The sequence below is a fragment of the Uloborus diversus genome, chromosome 6, assembly GCF_026930045.1.
Source record: "Uloborus diversus isolate 005 chromosome 6, Udiv.v.3.1, whole genome shotgun sequence".
Classification (NCBI taxonomy): Eukaryota; Metazoa; Arthropoda; class Arachnida; order Araneae; family Uloboridae; genus Uloborus; species Uloborus diversus.
In genome coordinates, this window is record NC_072736.1 from 43,896,367 (window position 1) to 43,919,028 (window position 22,662).

At 33.7% G+C, this 22,662-nt stretch overlaps 1 protein-coding gene across 1 annotated transcript in view; it reads left to right on the forward strand.

Annotated features, from left to right (window-relative positions):
- Positions 1-8,739, forward strand: part of LOC129223787 (protein shisa-5-like) — a gene marked incomplete at its 5' end in the record, with an annotated part of 29,663 nt that extends 20,924 nt beyond the window's left edge. The window contains 1 exon segment of the mRNA XM_054858145.1: positions 4,673-8,739. Within this exon segment, the coding sequence (XP_054714120.1) occupies positions 4,673-4,851 (179 nt within the window).
- Positions 8,740-22,662: the final 13,923 nt, after the last annotated feature.

The following is a 22,662-nucleotide window of genomic DNA, read 5'->3' on the forward strand; positions in this document are numbered from 1 at the left end:
AGTTTTAATTGTACTTCATACGTCCATGTGCATGGTGGGAATTAAATTCTTTTAATTTTTCTTATTAAAATTTTTCAATGTTTATTTTTCTCTTTTGTATCTGAATCCTTAACCATTAATTACATTCATTTACTAATACACTAAAGCCTAATACACCAGCATTTTTTAATGATTCCCGGTTTCTTTTATGAATATTTGTAGAAGAATGTTGCATTGCAATAATGCCTTCACACCATCATTAGCATATGTAAAGGGCTTGTTACAAGAAACACAAAACCAAAATCCAAGCTCTATCAATTTTTTTACACTATATTTTCATCTTTTCATTGTAGGAATCCACTCTGTTTAACCATTCCCAATTAAACTTGTTCTTCTTTCCTGCATCGATGGAGCCAATATCTTCAGATTTATCCAGATACCTCATTTTTTAAATGAGAACATGCAAAGTTCAAATGAATAAATTTATCAAACAAAAAAAGTAGCGAAATGAAGAGTTAACTAGTAAAATTTAACATAACAAACTAATTTATATTTACGAGGAGCATCTTAATAACGATAAAGTATAATTAGAATTAGTTCAATAACAACAGAACGCACGCAGATAAAGATCATAAACCAGAATATAAAATAAAGAAAATATTTGCGTACGATCAATTCCTCCAACTGCCATAAAGAACAAAGACAGGAGTCGAAGCTCATCACTTTTCTCTTCCTACCTTCCCCCAGTTTACAAAACATGACCGTAGCTTACGCTTTATATTTATACCAAATGTCTTCAATTTGGATTTTTTCGTTTCATTAAACATCGCCCTAAATTTTACTGAAGTGGGTTTTTCTGAAAATATAGAAGTTCCGGTATTTTCGAAGATGAAGATACCGGAATTCAAGATGAAAATACCGGAAATCCGGTAAAATACCGGAACACAATCACCCCTGTTTAGGTGTTACATGATTAAAAACCGAGTTTAGTTCACTTATTCATGAAGCTTACTTTTCTAACATTTTTACTGTTCAACTGATTTCCTTACTTTTCCTCTTTAACAATTATTTAGCCTTTTCTTCCATCAAAGAACAGTCCTGTATTTGACTATCTGGTAAGGACTCATTGCTGAAATCTCTTCAAATTTTTGATCTTGCTCGTCCAATTTTCATCCTGTCGATTACTTTGGTTTTGTCTTCCTTTGTGATGAAAACTAAAGTCTATTAATGTAGTTTTAGCTGTAGTGCCTGCCGCTCTATCTGATATTCTGATGTGGTCTCAAAAGTTGCACATGGCAAATTAATGTGCATATAAATACTTGTCTTTTCTTTTTTTTCAGTTTTGCAGACCCTGTTACACTTACCTCTTTTATATTAAAAAAAAAATTGGTTGCTTTCCTTTTATAGTAAAGAACACTACTCGTTTTCAAAAATAAGACCTTTTAGCTCTTCTACTTTCCCTCAGTGCTGTCTTTGTAGTCAATATGCAGGCTGGTATACCCTTTTTTGAGTAAATTTGACTGTAGTTATTTACTTCTTCTTGTGCCTTTCTTCAAAGTACTCTTAGTTGCTCTATTAACATTACTCATTGACAATTTTCTGGCAGAGTGTTGATTCTTTAGAACCACTAGTTCTAAAACTGTTACTACGCTTTTCTTTTACACAACTACCAGAATTTTGACACTTACTGACAACAATATTAACCAATTGTTTAGTTTCTTTTGATTTTTTTTTTTTTTTTTTTGAAGGATTGTGTATAAGTCTTCTGACCCTTTTGTATATTTAGACTTAAATGAATTCCTACATTTAGTATGAGAAATTGTATCATTTTTAGTAGGTAAAACAGCTACACAAAAATAAGGTTTCAAAAATATTACACATTAATGTTTCAAAAAATAGGATTTACTAATATTTATTTATCTTGTTTTCACTTCCTCAGACTGAGCCGCTTTAAGTTACAGCAAAAAAGGTAGCACACAAAATCACAGACTTTGTACCTACTGTGTTATACAATATGCCCAAACTCAAAAGAATATGGCAAGAGCTGATGCCTGAGCTGAATTTTACTGAGTCCCCCCCCCCTCCCATGGTTACTCTATCAACTTTTACATAATTTGGTTCTAAACTTTGCTCTACAAGTGTCTTTTGGTGTTAGTGAAAAAATGCAATTTTCTGTTTTTCGGTATTTATTACTATTATTTGCAACAATATTATCACAAATTTTCATAAACTAACTAAAATGGTAATAAAAGACAATATATACTTGGAACCCACTTGAAAATTAAGTCTGTAAAATATTCAGTAGCAACAAAAACTCACTTCGCTAAGCGACTTTTCTTGTAACAACTTGTCTTCCTTTTTCCATCAGTAATTTGTTCAGATTCAAGAAATTGCATTTGAGATTAATAAATCTGCTCAAATGCAGTTAGCAAATCATGCATTTTTTGCTGTTCTAATTGCTGAAAAAAGAGGAAAGCAATGTATATAAAACTGATATCTGATATAAAATTATATGTCCTGCCATTCCAAATTTATAATAATATACTTAATATTCTATACGTAATTGATAAGACATGAACTCAAAAAAAATCCTTACTTGATTCAGTTGTGCTCTCTTGTTCAGTGTCATTAACGTCATCAAATTTCCAGACATGCAACTTGGAGGCTTTAATGTACTGTCTTTTTTTTTTAATCTGTAAAGAGGCTTCTGATTTGTGAAGAAATCATATATTAGGAATATCATGTATATTTAGCATTACAAGAAAAGTCTTTTTCAATCCATAAGCTAATTCTTTTGCATTGAAAAACGTGTTTCTTGCAATGCTGAAGCGCATGTCTGTGGTAATCTGAAAATCGTGCTATTTGACGTTGTTATTTTTATTTTACTTTTCATTCACAAAGGTGTGGCAAATGGAGTTTTTGAAGCATACTAGTTATTGTATGGACTTAATATGTACTTGAACCAAATTGAAAACTATCTTTTATTTCTATTTTAGTAACTTTATAAAAAATTATAATAATATTGTTGCAGTTAAAAGTAATAAATGCTTAAAAGCAGGTAATTGGCATTTTTTTCACAAGTGCCAAAAAGCATTCGTTGAGCAAAGTTTAGAGTCAAATTATGTAATAGTTGAAACAGTAACTACGGATGTTATCTGATTGTTTCTATGACAAAAAAGGCTTCTTCTCCAGGTAGTTTCATATCTGCTGACTCTTGGTACAAGAAATTAATGACCTTCAAAGTCATGTAATTTTATGTTTTCTGGATTTTCAGATTCAAATGTATCAGTGCACTAAATGTCAGCCACACAAATATTTCTCTTTTTGAATACTACTGTTTATTATGTATTTACTGCAATATGTACTACTCTGGTTCACTGTTGGCGCAAAAAGGTTTCGATGATCAAAGTTGCAGAATTTTTTTTTTCCATACAACTTTGAGTGACCCATGACCTTTGTGTAGGGAGTCAACCACAACTAATTTATGTTACTAACCGATGTCGAAGATATAGTAGAACACAAAATAATTGCCAGTGTCACGGTTCACTCTTAAAGTAAAAAGTATTGGCCTTAGTAGTTTTAAATATCAGACATATTGGGAAAATTTCAGCAAAATCAAATGTTAACTATCCAGCCTGCCTGATCCTTAAAACTGGCTCTTAACTAACATTTTTACTGTTCTGCAAATAGAATAAACTGAGGTTTAAGTTTTCTCATTGATAACTCTCCTAAACTTATATTTATGTAGTATATGCACCCCACGTTTTTCCTTTTAAAGTTTACAAGTATTTTTATAGCTCTTAAATAACCACAATCACAAATTTTCTAGATAATGTGCAAAAAGTTCTGAATCTGTCTGAGGCTTTAAATCGGACATAGAAATTATTTTGTACTTGATTCTTTTGAAAAACATAGTATATTTAAAAAATTTTATTTCATTAATTTTTTTCATTTAAAGAACTCATTTATTGCATTCAAGCAAATTATTGCACTTTATGTTGAACACCCTCATTTACATATTTATGTAGCATATGACTATTAAATATATATATAATTTTATGAGTACAAATTCAAATGTTAAATGAAGTGCAACTTGTATGTGTAACTAGATTAGAATCAACTGAGTAAGTTTTGTTTTGAAATACATATTTGATTGTTCGCGTTAAATAAATAAGTTTTAACTTCAATTAATGAAATGTTACTTTTAATCGATGTTTTATTATTCTGGTTTTGCTATTTGCTCGCAAAATACAATTTCATTAAAAATGTTGCTATGGACATGAGTTTCTGGGGTGATTCAAATACAAATTGGGTCCGCATTTTGGCCCTTTTTCAAAATTTTGTATTGTAAAAGTTGCACTTCACAAAATATAATGCATTAAAATTTGACCTTTCACAAGATGTTATTTGTAAAAACAGTTCTTTCATCACTTTTTAAGCTTAGTCAATTTGTCTGAAAACTAAACATCAGTTTAAAAAAAAAAAAATCTAGCTTCTAAGTCATTCCCAATGAAGTCCTTTAGGCCAAAAGGATTAGGTCAGCATTTTTTTACAAAATGCAGACCTAAAAATAAAAACCTGGATCCACACCAAGTTTTGGACAGAACAATAAAAACCATATTTTTTACTATAGTGTCTGAAACCTTGCCACTACTGATTAAAAAAAAAATTATGTGACTCAATTTTCTTTCAGCTCCTGTAGCTCCAGCCCAAGTAGTTCCTCCTACATCTGTTCCACACTCTCCAAACTATCCTTACAATTCTGGTGTTACAGTCCATGTACCATCTGCTAGTTCTGGTCCACTGCCATACCCACCACCATATCCTCATGATAATGTTCAACCTCCTGTTAATCCCAATTATAAGTATTAGTTCACTTTATTGCCACTGTATATATATTAATATATACAGAAGAGTGACTTTTCCTCTAAAAGCATAATCAAAACATTTTCCTCCTATCATTTTTACCTGTTGTATGAATGATACTCTTCCTATTTAAGGTACATTAGATTCAATTTGTTTGTAACTCCCTTATTACCCCCATTATTCAATTCACTGCAAGCAAACTCTTGGCCTTATGTATGAAAATGTTGTAAATAACTTTCTAAGTGTCTATTTTACATAAACTTTCTATTGATCTTGTACTTAGATCATATTTTGCCATAAAATTTTTTTGTTACATTAGCTAAAAAACATTTTATGAAACAACTTTAATACATTTTTATGTATCAAAATAGTAATAGATCTGCTAAATTTTATAATCATCAAATTAAACAGTAGTAGTATTGAACTTTTATTCATAATTGTGTAGAATTTTTATGGTTTTACCTATGTCGTTTTTAATATGATCTTTGCCATTTTCAAATATTTTGAAATTGTAATAAATGTGCTTTCATAGTCACTCTTGCCGTTCAGTTTTTGTAAATGCAACCTTTTAAAAATGAATAATGGAATATATCATTAGTTATCTTGTTGATTCACTTCAGCATTTGGAACCTTTTGGAATATTTAAAATTTAAAGTAAAAGAAATATGGTTTATTAAAATGCCTTATCCTTTTGGACAGTTACTGCACAATGTATCCTCACCCAGTTTTCTTCAACCAAAATTTTACGAGAAAATGAAAACAATGTCTTGTACAGTAGAACTCTCACTAATTGAATCAGTTGGGACCAAACCCCATTGGGATAATCCAAAACTCGAATTGGATTTTTTCCAAACAAAAAAAGATCTGTTTTGATTAATAACTGCATGTATGTGAATGGGAACGAAAAAAAAAGGTGAAAGCGATGTTTTCACTGCACCTACAACAGCTTCCATGCTTAGACAGAACTACTATTTTGCTAAAAGCAGTATTTTTTTTTTTTTTTTCAGCAATTCTGAAAGCTATTTGAATGATTGGAGTTCTACTGTACTTAAAAAGTTTTTTTTTTCGTTAATATTGAATTTCTTGTATGATTATGTTTGTTCAGTATCCATTGTACTTTCAAATGTAAGTATCCTACAGAACCACAAATAATGTTGTTATCCGTGAAAATGGTGAATTTTTGTACAGTTTTACAATTCTACTTTTTTATATAAAAAAAACAATGCAGGTGTTTATGATTTATTCAGTTGTAGTTCTGAAAGGTTTCACCAGATGCTTTTGTGACGTGTTCAATTCTTAAAAGTGTGATTGTCATTTAAAAAGTATTACTTTTTCAATTTTTCTTAAAAGTATTTTTACATGTCAGCTAAATTCAGATTGTAATAAGAATGGGCATTGTCCTAAGTGAGTATATATATTATAACAGAAATCCTATTCTGTTAAGACTGTCTTAATTTAGTTGAGTTGCTAAAAAGCTGCAATAAAGACCAATGTTTGAAAATTCTAAATGAATAAAAAACTGTTTTGGAATTTTCAGAAAAGAATATGGATTAAGTATCGTCAAAAATATTTGTATTGACTAATGAACAAAAACGTATTGCTCATTGATGATAAATTTTAAAAACTTTTTGAGGGGGGAGGGTGTTTCATTGATCTGATTAGGGTTTTTTTTTTTTTGGTTGAGAGACTTTTTCAATCAAGAGTAAGTATGAATCTCAATTCATTTCTAATTTTACTGATTTATCAGTAACTTAACCTCTTACTGGCTATCTTATAAGCAACGAAAACTTTTACCTATGTGTCATTTGCTATGAAACATGTTTATTAACTTTTCTTCAGTCGATTAGTATCTTAAGCAATATAAATCAAATCTTGTTAACAATGGCTTCAATAAATTCAGCCAATTTCTAAAGTGAAAGTGATTTTATTGTGCTTAATTGTAATTTGTTTATTATAATCAGACTAAAAATTCCTTTAATTGATGAACTTTGATACCAAAGTTATGTAGTTTGATCAAAAAGTGTTGCGATCGCCTTGTGCCAATAAATGAACTGAATGTTACCTCTTCTGCCTTAAAGTGTACAAAATGTTTTTTAATGTAAATAACTGTGGTATTTGATATTATTTGTCAGAAATGTATGGAGTAGAAAGGAGAGAAGCCCTCTTGTTGGTAGAGTTTGAAATCAGCAATGCTCGACACATTAAAATGATTGTCATTTTTGCACTGGATGCCAAATGATGTACAGATTGCAAAAATGCTAATTAGTTATGCAAAACGTCTTTCATACATGTGTGAAATCAAGTATGGACCAGCTCAAATTTGTTAGGCCAAATTTTATTCTCTGATAATGAGCATTTACTAGGTTGAGTCAAAAGTTTTTCGTATTTTCACCTACAAAAGTATTTTTTGACAGCGCATATTCACAAGCCCCAGTTGGTGAAGGTGTCGATTGGTGGTACTTTGGGGAGGACCAAAATCTGCTGATAACGCTCGGGTGCTAGAACTCGGCTAATGTTGGATAGCTTCCAGCAAAACTTCATTATCGACAATAGATTACCGTCTAGATCTTGGATTCTCTTCAAGGATCGTATCACCTTCCTTTTAATGCTTAAACCAATTTTGAGCAGTGCGCTCATTCACAGAACCAGGACCCTCAGCATCATTAACTTCCTTTGCCGCTGCCCTTGCGTTAAGACCTTTTATCCAGAGGAAACGAAAAATAGCACAAATTGCTAGCTTATCATCCACCATTTCAAGAGACTGCAATGTCTACACAGGTACAAGAAGTCACAGCAACTGATAACGATTATCAAGGCCAAACTCCGCTCTACCATTTTAGATCAGCTGCGCAGGAACTGTAATTTGCATATGTTACATTTAGGCCTGCCAATCCAGGATAGGGAAAATATGGAAAACCTTTTTACTCAACCTGGTAAAATGAATTCATTTTATCCAGTTTTGTGTTTGAAGGTGCTAAAAACATTTTCACATGGTTGTAGAAGCAATACTGTTTCATTTCTTTCAATCTTGTCATAAATACTTTCATGTAAATCCTAGATTGGTTTTCATTTTATAGATTAATAAATAGATATTTTAACTTAAGATTTTCAAGCCATTAATTTTTCTCTAACTTTTTGTAAAATAATTTTTTAAAAATCGTTATGAGGTAAGAAAATCATTTTTTCCTTTCAATTTTACTGCATGAGTTTGAAATTAATGTTAACATTATAAAAACTTTAGCTGCTGCTTTTTACAAGATGGCTTGATTTTGTACTGACTGTGCATAGTGAAATTGCCTCTCCTTGTTACTTCATGTTTATACTTGATAATTATCATGGGACATGGAGGAAAATATCTCATGACATTCCATAAGTTAATGAATTTGGGCCTTGAATTGTAGTGATATATGGTGAACTGAAACGTTCTCTTGTTAGAGCTAAACTTTGGTAGATAAAATTATATCGAAACTTTCTTTTTATATAAGTTGCATTTATAGTTATTAAAACAATTGAGTGCTAGCTCTTTAATTACATTAACATTATTTGAAAGTTTATTTATCCAATTATATTTTGATCATTTTCTTTGGGTTCATCATTATCTTCTCTTTAAGTTCTTGTTAGTTCCTTTTATCTAGAATGTCTTCAAATTCATTACATTAATAAGATTTTTTTTTTGTTGTTGATATTGCATTTATGAATCTTATTTCTATTTGGTAATTTGTTATCATTGTTGTCTGTAACTGTGTTTAAAAAGATCTTTCAGTATTAACTGTCTCATTTGGTTATAATTCTATTTGTGTATTTGCTTCCTTCATAATTTTAGTTTTAAACATTTTTGTTGTAATATGTTTTTTAAGTTTAAGAAACTAAATAAAAGTTTTTCTTTACTTGTGACATTTATTTTATTGTATTTTTTTTTTTTTTTTTTTGTATTAACCTACAATATGGAACTTGTGAAGATTCCAAAAGTCTTGAAGACTTATATTTGACATATTTTTACTTCCTTTTACAAAAAAGAAAGTATTGTATTTGCAAAAAAAAAAAAAGAAAGAAATCACTCAAAAAATCAACCTTAATTTCCATTTTATTCACCCTCGAATGAATATTGAGTTTTTTTTTAACTCGACCACAAGCGGATAAGTGCCTAAGAACGTATAGATATGCGAAATATCCATTTTGACGATTCCCGAGTTTATTATAACGAATTTTCTCAAGCTGTATGTATGTCGCATGACTGAAGAACGGTAAGTCCTAGAAAGTTGAAATTTGGTATGTAGACTCCTAGTGCAGTCTAGTTGTACACCTCCCCTTTTGGTTGCATTCGGGTGTTTTTGAAGGGGTCTTTTGCCCCTTTTTGGGGGGGGAAATCTGTTAATTTCGATGTAAACTCAAGTGGTGTTATAATTTGGGGGACACTTGGCGATATATCGCCAGTCTTTTTGTCGCCACTATATAACTTGTATCTGTTTTAGCCATTTTTAAATTTTTTTTCTGATCCTCTGATGTTTTTTCCTCCATACTGTTAGATCTGTTTTAACCTTGCAATTTCAGGACAGGGCTGCCACTTGCGACTAAAAAAATGACTGTGGCGACTATTTTAGTCAAACTTGGGCCAAAAACGAGTTTTGCTATCAATTTCAAAAAACTGAGACTATTTTAGGGGAAAGCGACTGAAATATAGAAAAGTGCTGTGTTTTTTTTCTAAGTGCAAAAAACTTGTAAAAAATTTAAAATTCATTTATAAGTTTACTTTCTACTTTCCAAAAAAAAATTTCGGGAAAATTTTACCCCCTTCCCTTTTTTTTTTTTTTTGAAAAAGAGCATTTTAAAAAGTACGTAAATTAACATATTCATTCGTGATGTTCATATTTTAGCACAAAAAGTTCCGTTTTTTGCGATCGCGATTTTTAATTTCCGCTACTGCTTTTTATTGACAGTTTTCATTCTAAATGAATATCAATAAAATTTTGCTTTTTAATTTTTTGTAGCCTTATTACGTATTACATTCATCTTTTGAAAACAAGCACCAAGTTTTATTGGATCGAAAAAATTGCAAATGCGGCGTTTCTCTTTCTTTTTACGCTTTCAATTTTTTGTTTTTAATTTACAACGAGCGATTATATCAGACGGTGTAGGTGTTTGTTTCTTTCATTTTCCTTAAAAAGGGTTGAACTGAAATTTGGAAAGTTGGTTAAAAGCTTTTTTTTTTGGTCAAGGGTTGTTTAATGGGAAATTTATCTCATGTTGTAGGTCTAGCCTCTGCTGTGAAAGGTCCCGCTTAGATACCACGCTGAATATTTATTGAAGTATCACTGCATTCATTCAGTGGTGCCCAACCTACGGCCCGTGGGCGACTCGCGAAGCTAACCCGCTGTTTTGTTCAGGGTTACAAATCAAAAACAAAGAATCCAAGTTAAGAATCGAAAACCACCAATGTTACAAATATTCAGAAATTTTGTTTTTGGAAATATAAACCCATCCTCATATCGTTACCTCAGAGCAACAGTTAGACATCTAATCCTAGAAATAACAGTAAGTTATCCTACTGTTGCTTTGAGGCGATGATATGTATAATAGCCAAAATCGCTGATCGAGTAACGCTCTGATATCACCAACAATTAAACTCGCGCTATAGCATGCGTGACGGCATTATTTAATTGTTGAAGAACCAAAAATTCAGCAAGTTATTAAAATTTGATAATATTTTTTGGCAATGTTTAACATGCAGGGAAATGCTTTATTTTGACATGGCTGAACTGGATTCGGTAACTTAACTGTTTTACTGGTAAGATTGATTGCTACTTTAGGAGAATGAAGAAACGAAAAAGTGATCAAAACTCTACTGGCATGTAGGGTTTTTCCACTGATAGTTACAATTTCAACTATCAAAATATCACCAAACAGGCAATTGCTTCGTTCAAATGTAGAAGCAATTTTCACCCGTCATACCATGACGGGCGATTTTCTAGTTAATGAAATAATCCGTCAGGTAATGATAATAGCAATTCTTGGCTTGAAACATATTATTTCCTTTTCCCTGTTTTCACATACTACTATGAAATATTTTAAATACTTAGCAATTGTAATTGTATTTTGACCCGCGAGAATCGTTTTATTGCTAAGTGGGGCTCTCGGGTAAAAAGAGGCTGAGACTGCATTAATATGATATATGCACTATTTTTCAAAATAATAATAGGGGAACTATTTTCTACACCAGGCTACTAGAGCTGCTATTTTTAGCGTAACTCACTCCCGTCATTTCGAAATTTTCCAGGGGGGGAGGCAAAAGGGATGAACTCCATGTATTTGAAAGAAAAAGCATCAAAATGCATTATTGCAGTATGTTTTCGAAATCTGGCGGGGGGAAGGGTGGGTTAATTGATTCTTATGACATTCTTATTTCGCGTTAACAAAATAATGGGAACATGTCAAACTAATACAAAACCATTCCGACTTTACATAGAAGTTTAGCAAGACCTCATTTGGAGTATACTGTTCAGTTTTGGTCTCCTTATCCCAAGTTATCCCCGTTGTTGTTACTTATGCCACTAGGCAACCCGAGCCCGAGTAGCAACGCTACTCGGTTTTAAGGCAGAGAGGTACGGCTTTCGTTAGTCGTGTGCCTATTTCTAGGTAGAAATTCGATTTGGCTCAGACAACGCAATAGATCACACACAATCTATGGACAGTTCGAGAATTTGGAAATAAGCCAGATGCTGAATAACTTCTGGCCAAGCACCCCCAGAGGTATCGTTTCACTTGGAGGACTTGGTGACTACGAGCATATTTAGCGTCCCCCAGTTGCCCTTAGTGAAGACGGTGGATCTTCGACCGGCTGGGATCGAACTCGGGGTCCCCGGTCCCTATTCCGATGCCTTACCAATCAAGCCACCATGACCCCAAGAAAAATATAACCTTATTAAAAAGGGTTCACAGAAAAGTTACTAGGCGAGTGTGGGACTTTTAGATTATGATATAAGACGTTATCGCTTATGGGGAAACTTAAAGCCAATATAAATCTAGAACTTTAAAGCCGATTCGCTTCAAACAAACTTTGTTGGAAAGAGCTCTTGATGAAGAACATGTATAAAACAGTTTTTTATTATTATTTTTTTATTTAGCTAACACGAAAAATCATTTTTTGGGAGTAAAAATTATACAGGTTCTGAATGTATTCTCTCAATTTTTGTTTTCTAGGAATAGAAAAACTATTTATTTTTAACAAAAATCGAAATACCATATTTCGTAGACTTAACATTAACGCAAGTTAGAGATGAATATGACACAAAAAAAGAAATAAATTCATGATTTAAAGCGCAAGTGTTTTTACCAGGGTGTGGAGTCAAAGGGGAAAATGACCAACTACCGGCTATAATTCCGACTTCTTTGTCTCAAAATCAGTTAGACTCAAATTCCGTGACTCTGACTCCGCAGTCGACAGAAATGCAAACTCGGGGAAAATGACCAATTCCTACTCTTGAAACTTTAAAGACCCCAAACTCCCAGGGCCGGATTAAGCCAGCGCGGGGCCCGTAGCAAATGTTTCCAAGGGGCCTTCGTTTTCGAATGATATAGTAAACAATATAGCACTTCTTCATGGAGACGGAAGGTGTACTTATAACATGCATGAATACCTGTATATAAATGTGGATATAGTTTTAGAGCTTTACGATGGTTATGATCCCCTTCTATTGCCCCTCGTCTTCCCGTCTCTACACGTTTTTAACTTTTAATTCCAAAAACGCAATTTTTTGATGATATAAAGGGAGGGGGGTCCGGGGGCTTACGCCCGGAAAATTTTCGCTAGTTCAATTCTAAAAACTCAATTCTAACGACCTCTGACCATATTAGAAAGAGGAGATTCGGAGGCCATTATTATTTGGAGAAACTAAAATCAAAGAACGCGATTGTATCCTATCTTAGGTAAGATCAAAGGCAAAAAAAATTGGGTTCACAGCGACTTTCCAGGCAGTTTTTTTAAAATTGAAGTCTTAAATAAAACTGTAGATTATCATTAATGCTGTTATAGAGAGAGGAAAGAGTGGTGTTCAAGGAGGTCCCATTGGAAAATTTATGAATTTATTATCTGTTATTAATCTAAAAACACAATTTTAAGCAAAAATTCTCGAAATTATATACTCTGAAATGGTATTTTTTTACGTTCTTTGGTGATTTTGGGGCGGAGTTCGCGAAAGCTTTCCCCTTGAAATTTCTCGAAAGTGAAGTTGTGAAAACGTGATAGATAGTAGGCCATCGCGGGTTACGTTTCGGTATGGGATGGGGTTCAGGCATTCTCCGAGGCAACTCGGAAAATTTTCGAAGTTTAAGTCTTAAAAGTACATTTTAGACCATTGTTAACAATGTTGGAGGTTGAGAGGTACGCTCCCATTGAAACTTTTCGAAATTAAAGTCCAAAATACACATTTGTAGGCCACCTTATTAGACGACGTTATAGGATGGGATCGGGCTCGGGATTACACCCATGGAAATTTTTCGAAACTGAAGTTCCAGAAAGCAGTTTTAGCGGGGTTTTGATTATGTTAAACAATTTTCTTCCTGAATTTTTCTGAATTTCAAGTTCGAATAAAAAAGTTTTCGGCTACCTTTGGTGATGCAAAAGAAAGAGGCTAGGTTCGGGGCATGGGTTGCAGCTTTTTAGTTCCCTCCCACTCAGAGGAAAAAATTAAGAACGATATTTAGTCTTTCTTCTAGACATAATTATTTTAGTTCATCAAGAAATAATATTCTCTTAACAATTAATTTATTTCGCTCAGCATAAGTGTGAAGTCTCAGAATCTTTTTCTTTTCTTCTATCATGATCTCTTAATTTTGCTCATTGTTGTTTACAGTGCCAGATCTACGGGCTCGAGTCACGAGCGGAAAATTTTGAAGGTGATAAATTGACATGAAGTTAAGTAACCAAAAAGAGTTTAGGATGACTAATAATTACCTTTTCAGGACTCCAATTTCGAAAGCTTTAAGAAGAAAGCCACTTTTACACAATTTCTGGATGGTAACCCTTTCCCCTCTCTTGTCTAACATCACCAAAGAGAGCCTTAAAATATGGTTTTAGGATTTGTGCTTTCCGAATTTCAGCATCCTTTTTCTCCTGCTATCAACAAAATTGCTTAATGTTGAGTTTTTAGAGCCTAAATTCCGAAAAGATCCTAGCTTCTCAACATTTGGGGGAAAAGGCTCCAAAGCATCACTCTTTACCTAAAGTTGGAACTAAAGATAGCTTGCGTCTTGAAGATTTTAGTTTCTAACATTTTGCGAAGCAAACCCATATCCCCCCCCCCCTAACGTCTCCAGTGATAATCTAAACACGGTTTGAAACTTGAAGTTAAAATTGTTTCTGGGGGAGTTCAGACCCTCATCCTTTTCTCTAATCTTCCCACATAGCTTGAAATTTTGTTTTCAGCTATACCATGGGTCGATCCCTCAAACCTTTTCCTCCCAAAGATAGCCTGAAATTGACTTCAGTTTTGAGCACAATTTCAGAAAAGAACCCCTTCCCCTTTCTTCTATTGTTATAAAACAACCAAAACTTTCTTTTTTTTTAGGCTTGAATAGCTGAAAGTTTTAGGACCCTAACTCACTTAAATTAAGATACCTTAAAATTGACTTCATTTTGCAAAAAGGAAAAAAAAAAAAAAGAACTCAGAGAAAACCCCAATTCTCCGTTCTACAAACTTTGCCTAAAATTGTAATTTTTAGGTCAGTTTTGAAACTTTTCTGACCCAACACAGCTTTTTCTCCTTCCACTGAGAAAGATCAACTAAAATTGTGTTTTTAAGACTTCAGTAGGGATAAATTTCTGGAAAGCAATCTATCGAAAAAATAAGATTTTTAATTTACCTGAGCATTTAGAAAAGCTAAATCTAAGTAAAAAGAGAATGATAGAGAGAAATTTAAACGGGTTAAAGTACAGAAAGTAGTTTTTTTCTGGAATTTTTTCTCATGGCGCTGGGCCCCCTGAAGCGTGGGGCCCGTAGCATTTGCTGCTTCTGCTCTATGGCTAATCCGGCTCTGCAAACTCCGACTCTTTTGCCCCAAAATCCTTTACTCTGAATCCATAACGGTTCTGTGAAATTATGATTGTTGCGAGGATTCATTTTTATTTTCATTCCAAAGTTTTAATTAATTAATTTTATGTTTGGGAACGGGGAATAAAAGAAAATCAGGAATACTTAATTTTTTTAAAGAAAGGAAAGAAATATGCAGACGATTTTATTATTGATGAATATCATTTACTTAAGGGAACTTTTTTTGAAATTAATTAATTAATTTTAATTTTTTGTTTTTTTGAAAACAAGTAAAGAATTTTTGATATAAAAAATGCACTCTTTAAAAGGTGCTGCCACTTTTTTTGTTCGTTTATTTGTATTTTACGCATCTATTTTATCAGATGAGAGAGGCATATTTTGCATTTAGAAATTATTTTTAAATGTTAGAAAGGTATTACTGACATAATTTGCAATATTAGCTAAGCAAAAGAATGTTCAGCAAATACTAGAAATTCGATGTTGGTGCACGGGAAAGTAGGCCCGTTTAGTTCTAGACGGAGCTTCATGTTATATTGTAATAGACAAAAATTATACACATTTTTTTTGTTTGAAAAATGTTTCAAACTATATTTTCTTATCGAAAGTTAAAATGCCACCCGTTTCCCGAAAACGAGAGTTGGGTGGGAAAGCCGCCCCTCTGCAGTCTTGAAGGGTTAAGTTGGCCCGAGAAATACGCTATGCACGCAGAATACTTGTTTTACTTTTCTTCACTTTTTTGAGCATTTAGGGTTGTTGTCTCCCCCACCCCCCTTCTCGCTCTACTCTAATTTTTCTACGAAAAAATCATAAAACTATTTTACTTAAAAATAGAATATTTTTTCGAAATAACCTTAACAAATAGCCGCCCCTCTTGCTATAGCTCCCCAGGTGAGAGCCACTATCGCCAACCCCTATTTATGCCACTGCTTCTCATGATGACGAATATCAAACGACTTGTTCATATTCATTCGCAGAAAACCAAATACAAAAGACATAGGTTTGTTTTTAATGTCATGCATCGCTAACCATTCAGTTTAAATTGACGAGTTATTCCTTATGAAACATATCAAACTATTGCAATGACAATACATACACTGCTTTTTATTTTCTTAATCAAGTTCTAGAGTATGCATTAAAAGAAACCGACAGCTAATTACGAAAAGCAATCGACAGTTTTCTTGCACGCTGTCGTTTTCCCCGGGATGTCCCAAGCGGAACCGTGCATATTACTTGCTGACGTAATCCCGCAACGCATAATCCGGGAAGATTTCGAGGTGACCTACTTTTTCGCTCGCATCTTCAGACGGGCCGATGAACCTGACCTACGAAAGAAAGAACGGGCCCCATGCTTACGACAAAGCAGCCAATCAAAGAGCGACCCCGCCTCGCAAGGTCGCCAAGTGAGTGGAGAGTCTCATTCACGAGAGGAAGAGTTATCGCCAATTTTGGCGCGTTATTTTTAAGAGCAGGCGAGGAAAGAATACAGCAATAATAAAATTATGTCATAGATTCTGGAAGATATTCGTCTTGCAAAACAGAGGAAGGCAATCCAATTGGGAAAAACAAATGTGTTCTCCTCAAATAATAATAGAAGTGAAACAAATTTGTTTTAGGTTTTTAATGAATTTAAAATTTCATCCATTGAGTCTTCTCCCACCCCCCCGTCCGCTTCTTCAAAGACAAACATGCTGAAATGAAAGATATTAAATGAAAAAAACAAAGAGGAGCACGGGTATTGCCATAGAGGTATCGTAATGCCTTAGCTCAAAAAGAGAAAGATAGTGGCGAGGAAAGGAGGGGGGAGGGGGGGGGGGGTTGAGAAACGTTCCGTACCAATACTGAAGATTTTCAACTTGCGCCCATCTGCTCCCTGTGACTGCGGGGCCGTATTGGCTTGATAGGTAAGGAGCTGAACTCGAGTCACGAGTTCGATGTCTGCTTGTCTAATATCCTCCCTGTACCCTAATGGCGACTCGTGCACGTTAAATCTGTCATGGCCATTAAGTTCTCCAAGTACCCACTCCAAGTCGATACCCCTGGTGCTGCTAGACCAGGGGTTTCTCGGCAGTCCCTACCTAAATCAAAAACCAGAGCTGTCTTTAGGGTCGCTCCAACCGGTTAAATCACGTGTAGTGATTCATGCGAGGACCCTTGGAGTGTAGTGCAGAGCTGACTATGTTGTTCAGGTTATTTTCCAATTCAGGGTCATAAATCGATTCATAACACTTCAAATGTCAATTATTATCAAGAATAATTATTATTAAATTAGTGAAAACTTTACTGTAAATTGTATTTTCTTGCCATGAAAGTTCTCTTGCAGTGAAAACTGCATATAAGTGAAAATTAACAAAGAAATTTAAAGAGACACATCATTTTTTTTGAGTCGATTTTCACCAAAACACAAACATAACTCTATTTCTTTTTTTTTTTCTTTTTTGATGGGGGGAGGGGATTTCATTTTACTAGTGTGTTGTATGATCACAACGTTGGTGGTGAGGAGGGTACTGAACATGCCTTTTATTTTCAAAATTCAGTTGGAAGTGTTAAAAATTTATATTCTCATACTAACATTAAATGGCTTCCCAACTTTCATCTGTTTATTTCCGAGATCAGTTTTTAACTTCACTTCGATCTGTTTCTTTTTATGCGTCTCAAGCTCCTGTATGTCCCGTTGGAAAATAAGTGATAAACGGATATTTTTATATGTTTTATTAATCACTATTAATTGCACAAATAGTTTTCTAATCACACAAACGCCAAACTCTCTCTGTGCGGTGTGCAGACGAATCTATAACACCTAAAATTACAGTCGGTACATAGATAGCTTGAAATGTCGGATGATGCACCTCGAAACGTTTTTATTTTTTAAATATATTTTTGTATTTTAATATTCGGCCCCGGAAATTTTTATGTGTTTTATTAATAGCACTATTAATTACACACATACTTTTCTAATTATATAAACGCCAATCTCTCTCTCTCTCTCTCTCTGCGGTGTGCAGACGAATCTAAAACACATATAGTTACATTCGCAGGGAGTAAAACTGTTTGGAGGGTCAAAAATACTGACTTTACTGACCAAAATTTATAAAAGACTGACTAATACTGACCATATACTGACTAAAATTTCAAAAGTTAACAAACTTTCGAGTAACAAAAAATAATATCATACTTAGTGTAACAGCAACATAATGTACTGTTAATTAGGTACAAATTTTGACTAAAAGTTTAGTTTGATTCATATATTTATTGAATAATGAATAAAACTTTTCTGAAACTAAACAAAAAATAAATTAAAAGATTTTGAAACTTTTAAAAATATTATTAAGTGGTTAAGAGTAGTTTTTCTTTCACATTTTTAGCCTACTTTCCCAGTAAAAGTCAGAAAAAGAAGGAAAAATGCATGAAAGAAGGCTTAATGCATCTTTAAAATATCGCGAAAAACAATAAAAAAAGTCAAAAATAAGTAAAATAATTAAATAGATATCGAAAAATTAAAAATTGAAAAGTAGGGTATTGAGATGGGGAAAAATGTCTGTCGGTCTGTCTGTCTGTCCCCCCCCCCCTAATAACTTTTGAGTGAATAGTCCGATTCGAACAATTTTTTTTTGTCCGTAAGATCTCGGCGAGGACACCTCATTCCTATATTTCATTTTTTGATTTGAACTATTTTTTGTTCAATTTTGAACAGTTTAAAAAAACTTAACATTAGCGCCTACGGGGAAATTCCAGGCAATTCCGAACTATGAGGCAAATTTGCTTCAAACAAACTTTGTAGGAAAAAACTTTTGATGAAAAACTTGTATATAAAATATCTTTTTGATTTGAACAATTTTCCGTTCAATTTTGAACAGTTCAAATCCCTTAACATTAGCGCCTACGGGGAAACTGAAAGTCAATGTAGATTCCGTACTTGAAGGCGGATTTACTTCAAGCAAATTTTGTTGGAAATAGCTCTTGACGCCAAACTCCAGACTCCGATTCCTAGAATTTAGGGGCACTTGACTCCGACTCCGACTCTTGTGCCCGATAATTAATCGGACTCCGACTCCTCGACTTCGACTCTGACTTCGTAGCCTTGGTAAAAATTTATACAAGGAGGACAAATGACTGACTCCGATTCTTGGATATTCGACTCCGACTCCTTTATCCCAAAATGAGATTGACTCCGACTCCGCAGCTATGGTTTTAACTGTGAAATGATTATTGTTAATATGAATTGTTTTTATTTTCTCGCTAACGTTTTAATTTAGGTATTCAGTTTTCGGCGGATAAACTCGAAATCATTTATGTTTTTCTACATAAAAATATGCGCAGACGATTTTTTTTTTTTTTTTTTGACAATGAAAATTATTTTTTTAAGTTGAAGTTTTATTGTTTTCATTTATTTTGGTAAGTGCATTAATTCATTTAAAAATTATTTTTGGCAGCAGGGGAAAAAGAAGCGATTTTTTTTTTTTGATGTAATGTATTTATTTTAATGAGTTTATTAATTTTAATTATTATTCTTTCGTTTTGAAAGCTGTTAAAAAAGTTTTTTTAATAGAAAAAAAGTGCATTAGCTGCTTTGTTTAAAAGGTGCTGCTATTTTATTTGTCCATTTTTTGAGAATATTGATCAGGTACTAGAAAGTAGTATGGGTATACGGGAAAATAGGCTCGTTTAGTTCTAGACGGAACTTCTTGGCTTTTTTTTTTTTTTTTTTTTGAAAACTCAGTAGAAAACAACTTTAAGAAAAACTCTGAAATCAGGAAATACAAAGTAGAAAAATTATATAAATTATACACTTATTTACTTATTACTACTTCTTCTATTCTGCTTTGAGTTTATGATTTGTATTTTCTGTGTACGGTTATAAAATTATTTTAACGGTGTAGTTATTCAGTAGTACTTAATAACATTCTAAATTACTGGGCTTATACATTTTTCTTTTTAGTTTTGTTTTTTTTTGTTTTTTTACGCAGTCGGGTTTTTTTTGTTTTTATTTAATAATTTTTTTTTCCAATAAATGAACCGTACCTTGTGCTTTACATATAATATTTTTACTGTAAGCTGTATTTTATGTTTATGTCTAAATTTTCGGTACAGGGTGTAAGTTCACTTATACTTCAAGAACTTATGAAGACAGTTAAAGGCAACAAATTAAAATAAGAAATTAAACCTAACAAATTTGTACTTATCTCGATATTGTACACAAATGTAGCTGTCATGTATACTTTATTGCTCGTAAAAATGTTCATCTAACCTTGCGCTTTGGGCAAAAACAGAAAGATTTTTCAAAAAATATTGCCAATATGAAGAAGAGGGGGGAGGGGGAGCTAGGTTTTCCATAAAACTAGATCATCCCAATCCAATAAAAAATAACACAGATTTTTAGCAAGGAAAACAGACTACCAGGTAGGCAAAATTGGGCTGCTATATTAGCAATTTATTGCTTTTTTTTGGCATTTTTTAAAGTTTGATCAGAAAATGGAAACAAAACTGATAGTAAATATCATCTTAAAATTAATTATTTGGAAGTTTTGCAAAAAAAAAGACTTTACTAACTAAATTTTGTAAATACTGTCTAATACTGACCAATTTTTAAAATACTGACTTTAACTGACTTTTACTGACCAGTTTTATGCCCTGATGTAGGTAGTTTGAAATGTTGGATGTTGCACCTCGAAACGTTTTAACTTATTCATTTTTATATATATTTTTATTTTATTAATTGGGACAAGAAATTGTAAATGTTTGTTCATTTGTTTCTTCCGGGGTTCTTATTCCCGGGTCGGGCATGGTTGACTCAGCTGTTCTTCAGTGGGTCGAAAAAAGGAGTACCAAGCGTACTTGGGACTCAAACACTGGGGGTTCCGCGTTAAGCTCACTACCTGACCGGAACATCTGCCCCAGAGACCCTGGTCAGAAAAACTGAGTTGGACACCGTAGGCCTTGGCCCTCACGGGCTGTCGTGCCACAGGGTTTGTTTTTTTCAATTGTTTCTAATGACATTGACTGCTCACTATTCGCAGGTTTAGTGAATTCCCCCCCCCCCCAGAGATTGAAAACAGTTCTTTCGTGCCTTGGCCCTCACGGGCTGTCGTGCCACAGGGTTTGGTTTTTTCAATTGTTTCTAATGACATTGCGTAGTGACTGCTCACTATTCGCAGGTCTAGTGTGATTTCCCCCCAGAGATCGAAAACAGTTCTTTCGTGCCTTGGCCCTCACGGGCTGTCGTGCCACAGGGTTTTGTTTTTTCAGTTGTTTCTAATGACATTGCGTAGTGACTGCTCACTATTCGCAGGTCTAGTGAATTCGCCCCAGAGATCGAAAACAGTTCTTTCGTGCCTTGGCCCTCACGGGCTGTCGTGCCACAGGGTTTGGTTTTTTCAATTGTTTCTAATGACATTGAGTAGTGACTGCTCACTATTCGCAGGTTTAGTGAATTCCCCCCAGAGATCGAAAACAGTTCTTTCGTGCCTTGGCCCTCACGGGCTGTCGTGCCACAGGGTTTGGTTTTTTCAATTGTTTCTAATGACATTGCGTAGTGACTGCTCACTATTCGCAGGTCTAGTGAATTCGCCCCAGAGATTGAAAACAGTTCTTTCGTGCCTTGGCCCTCACGGGCTGTCGTGCCACAGGGTTTGGTTTTTTCAATTGTTTCTAATGACATTGAGTAGTGACTGCTCACTATTCGCAGGTTTAGTGAATTCCCCCCAGAGATCGAAAACAGTTCTTTCGTGCCTTGGCCCTCACGGGCTGTCGTGCCACAGGGTTTTGTTTTTTCAGTTGTTTCTAATGACATTGCGTAATGATTGCTCACTATTGAGGCAACTTAATCGAATCAACTTTTCTTCTATACAATAAGCTGAATTTATTCGAGTAGCTGCTGAACGCCGTTACTAAAACTGAACCGTGTTGACTCTCAACCAGGGCTGCGGAGTCGGAAGGAAAATGACCGACTCCGACCCCGACTCCGACTCCTGGATTTTGAAATGCCCGACTCCGACTCCGGATTTTTTTATATATTTTTTAATTGTATTTTTTCAACTCCCTCTCTCCCTTCAAGGGAAGAGGGAAAAACCTCTAAACAGAGATTGAAGTATTAATTCCTTTTTATGAAAATTTCGCATTTTGTTTTTTATTGTAAACCCAAGACGCACACAACGTCAGAAATTCAATTTAAAAATAAAATTTTCCAATAGTTACGAGTTAAAAAGTTAGATGACTTTAAAATCCGTTTTAAAAAATTTGAAAGGGATTATCTGTAATTTGCCCCCCTTTAATGTTTAACAAATAGACATTGATCAAATCGTGTGCTTTTAATTTTTGAAAGCTGTAACTTGAGGGTAGAAAAAGCTTTTTTTCTAAATCCAAGCTCTTGAGAGGGGGGGGGGGTTTGTCCCGGGTGACACCCATCTTGTAGATGGCACCCAAAGTTAATTTCAGAGTTTACAAAAAATATAAATACTTTAATTCTGAAAATTTTCGCGAATATATTTTAAATCATATTTCATCAATAAAATTTCAACGAAAATGGGGCACATATACGTCAGGAGCTAATTTTACACAAAATGTGGCGGTATACAAATTTGTATGAATAGCTTTTACTATACCTAAATTTCTCCTTCGCGAAATTTTTAATTTAAATTTTGTTGGCTGCTTTAGAATTAACCTTAATATTAAGATTTTAAGATTAACTGCAAATATTGAGTGTTGTAATCAAGAAAGCATTTACACTTATTTTGTTCCATATTTTTTAGTGAGAACCAAGCTTATAGAAATAGTC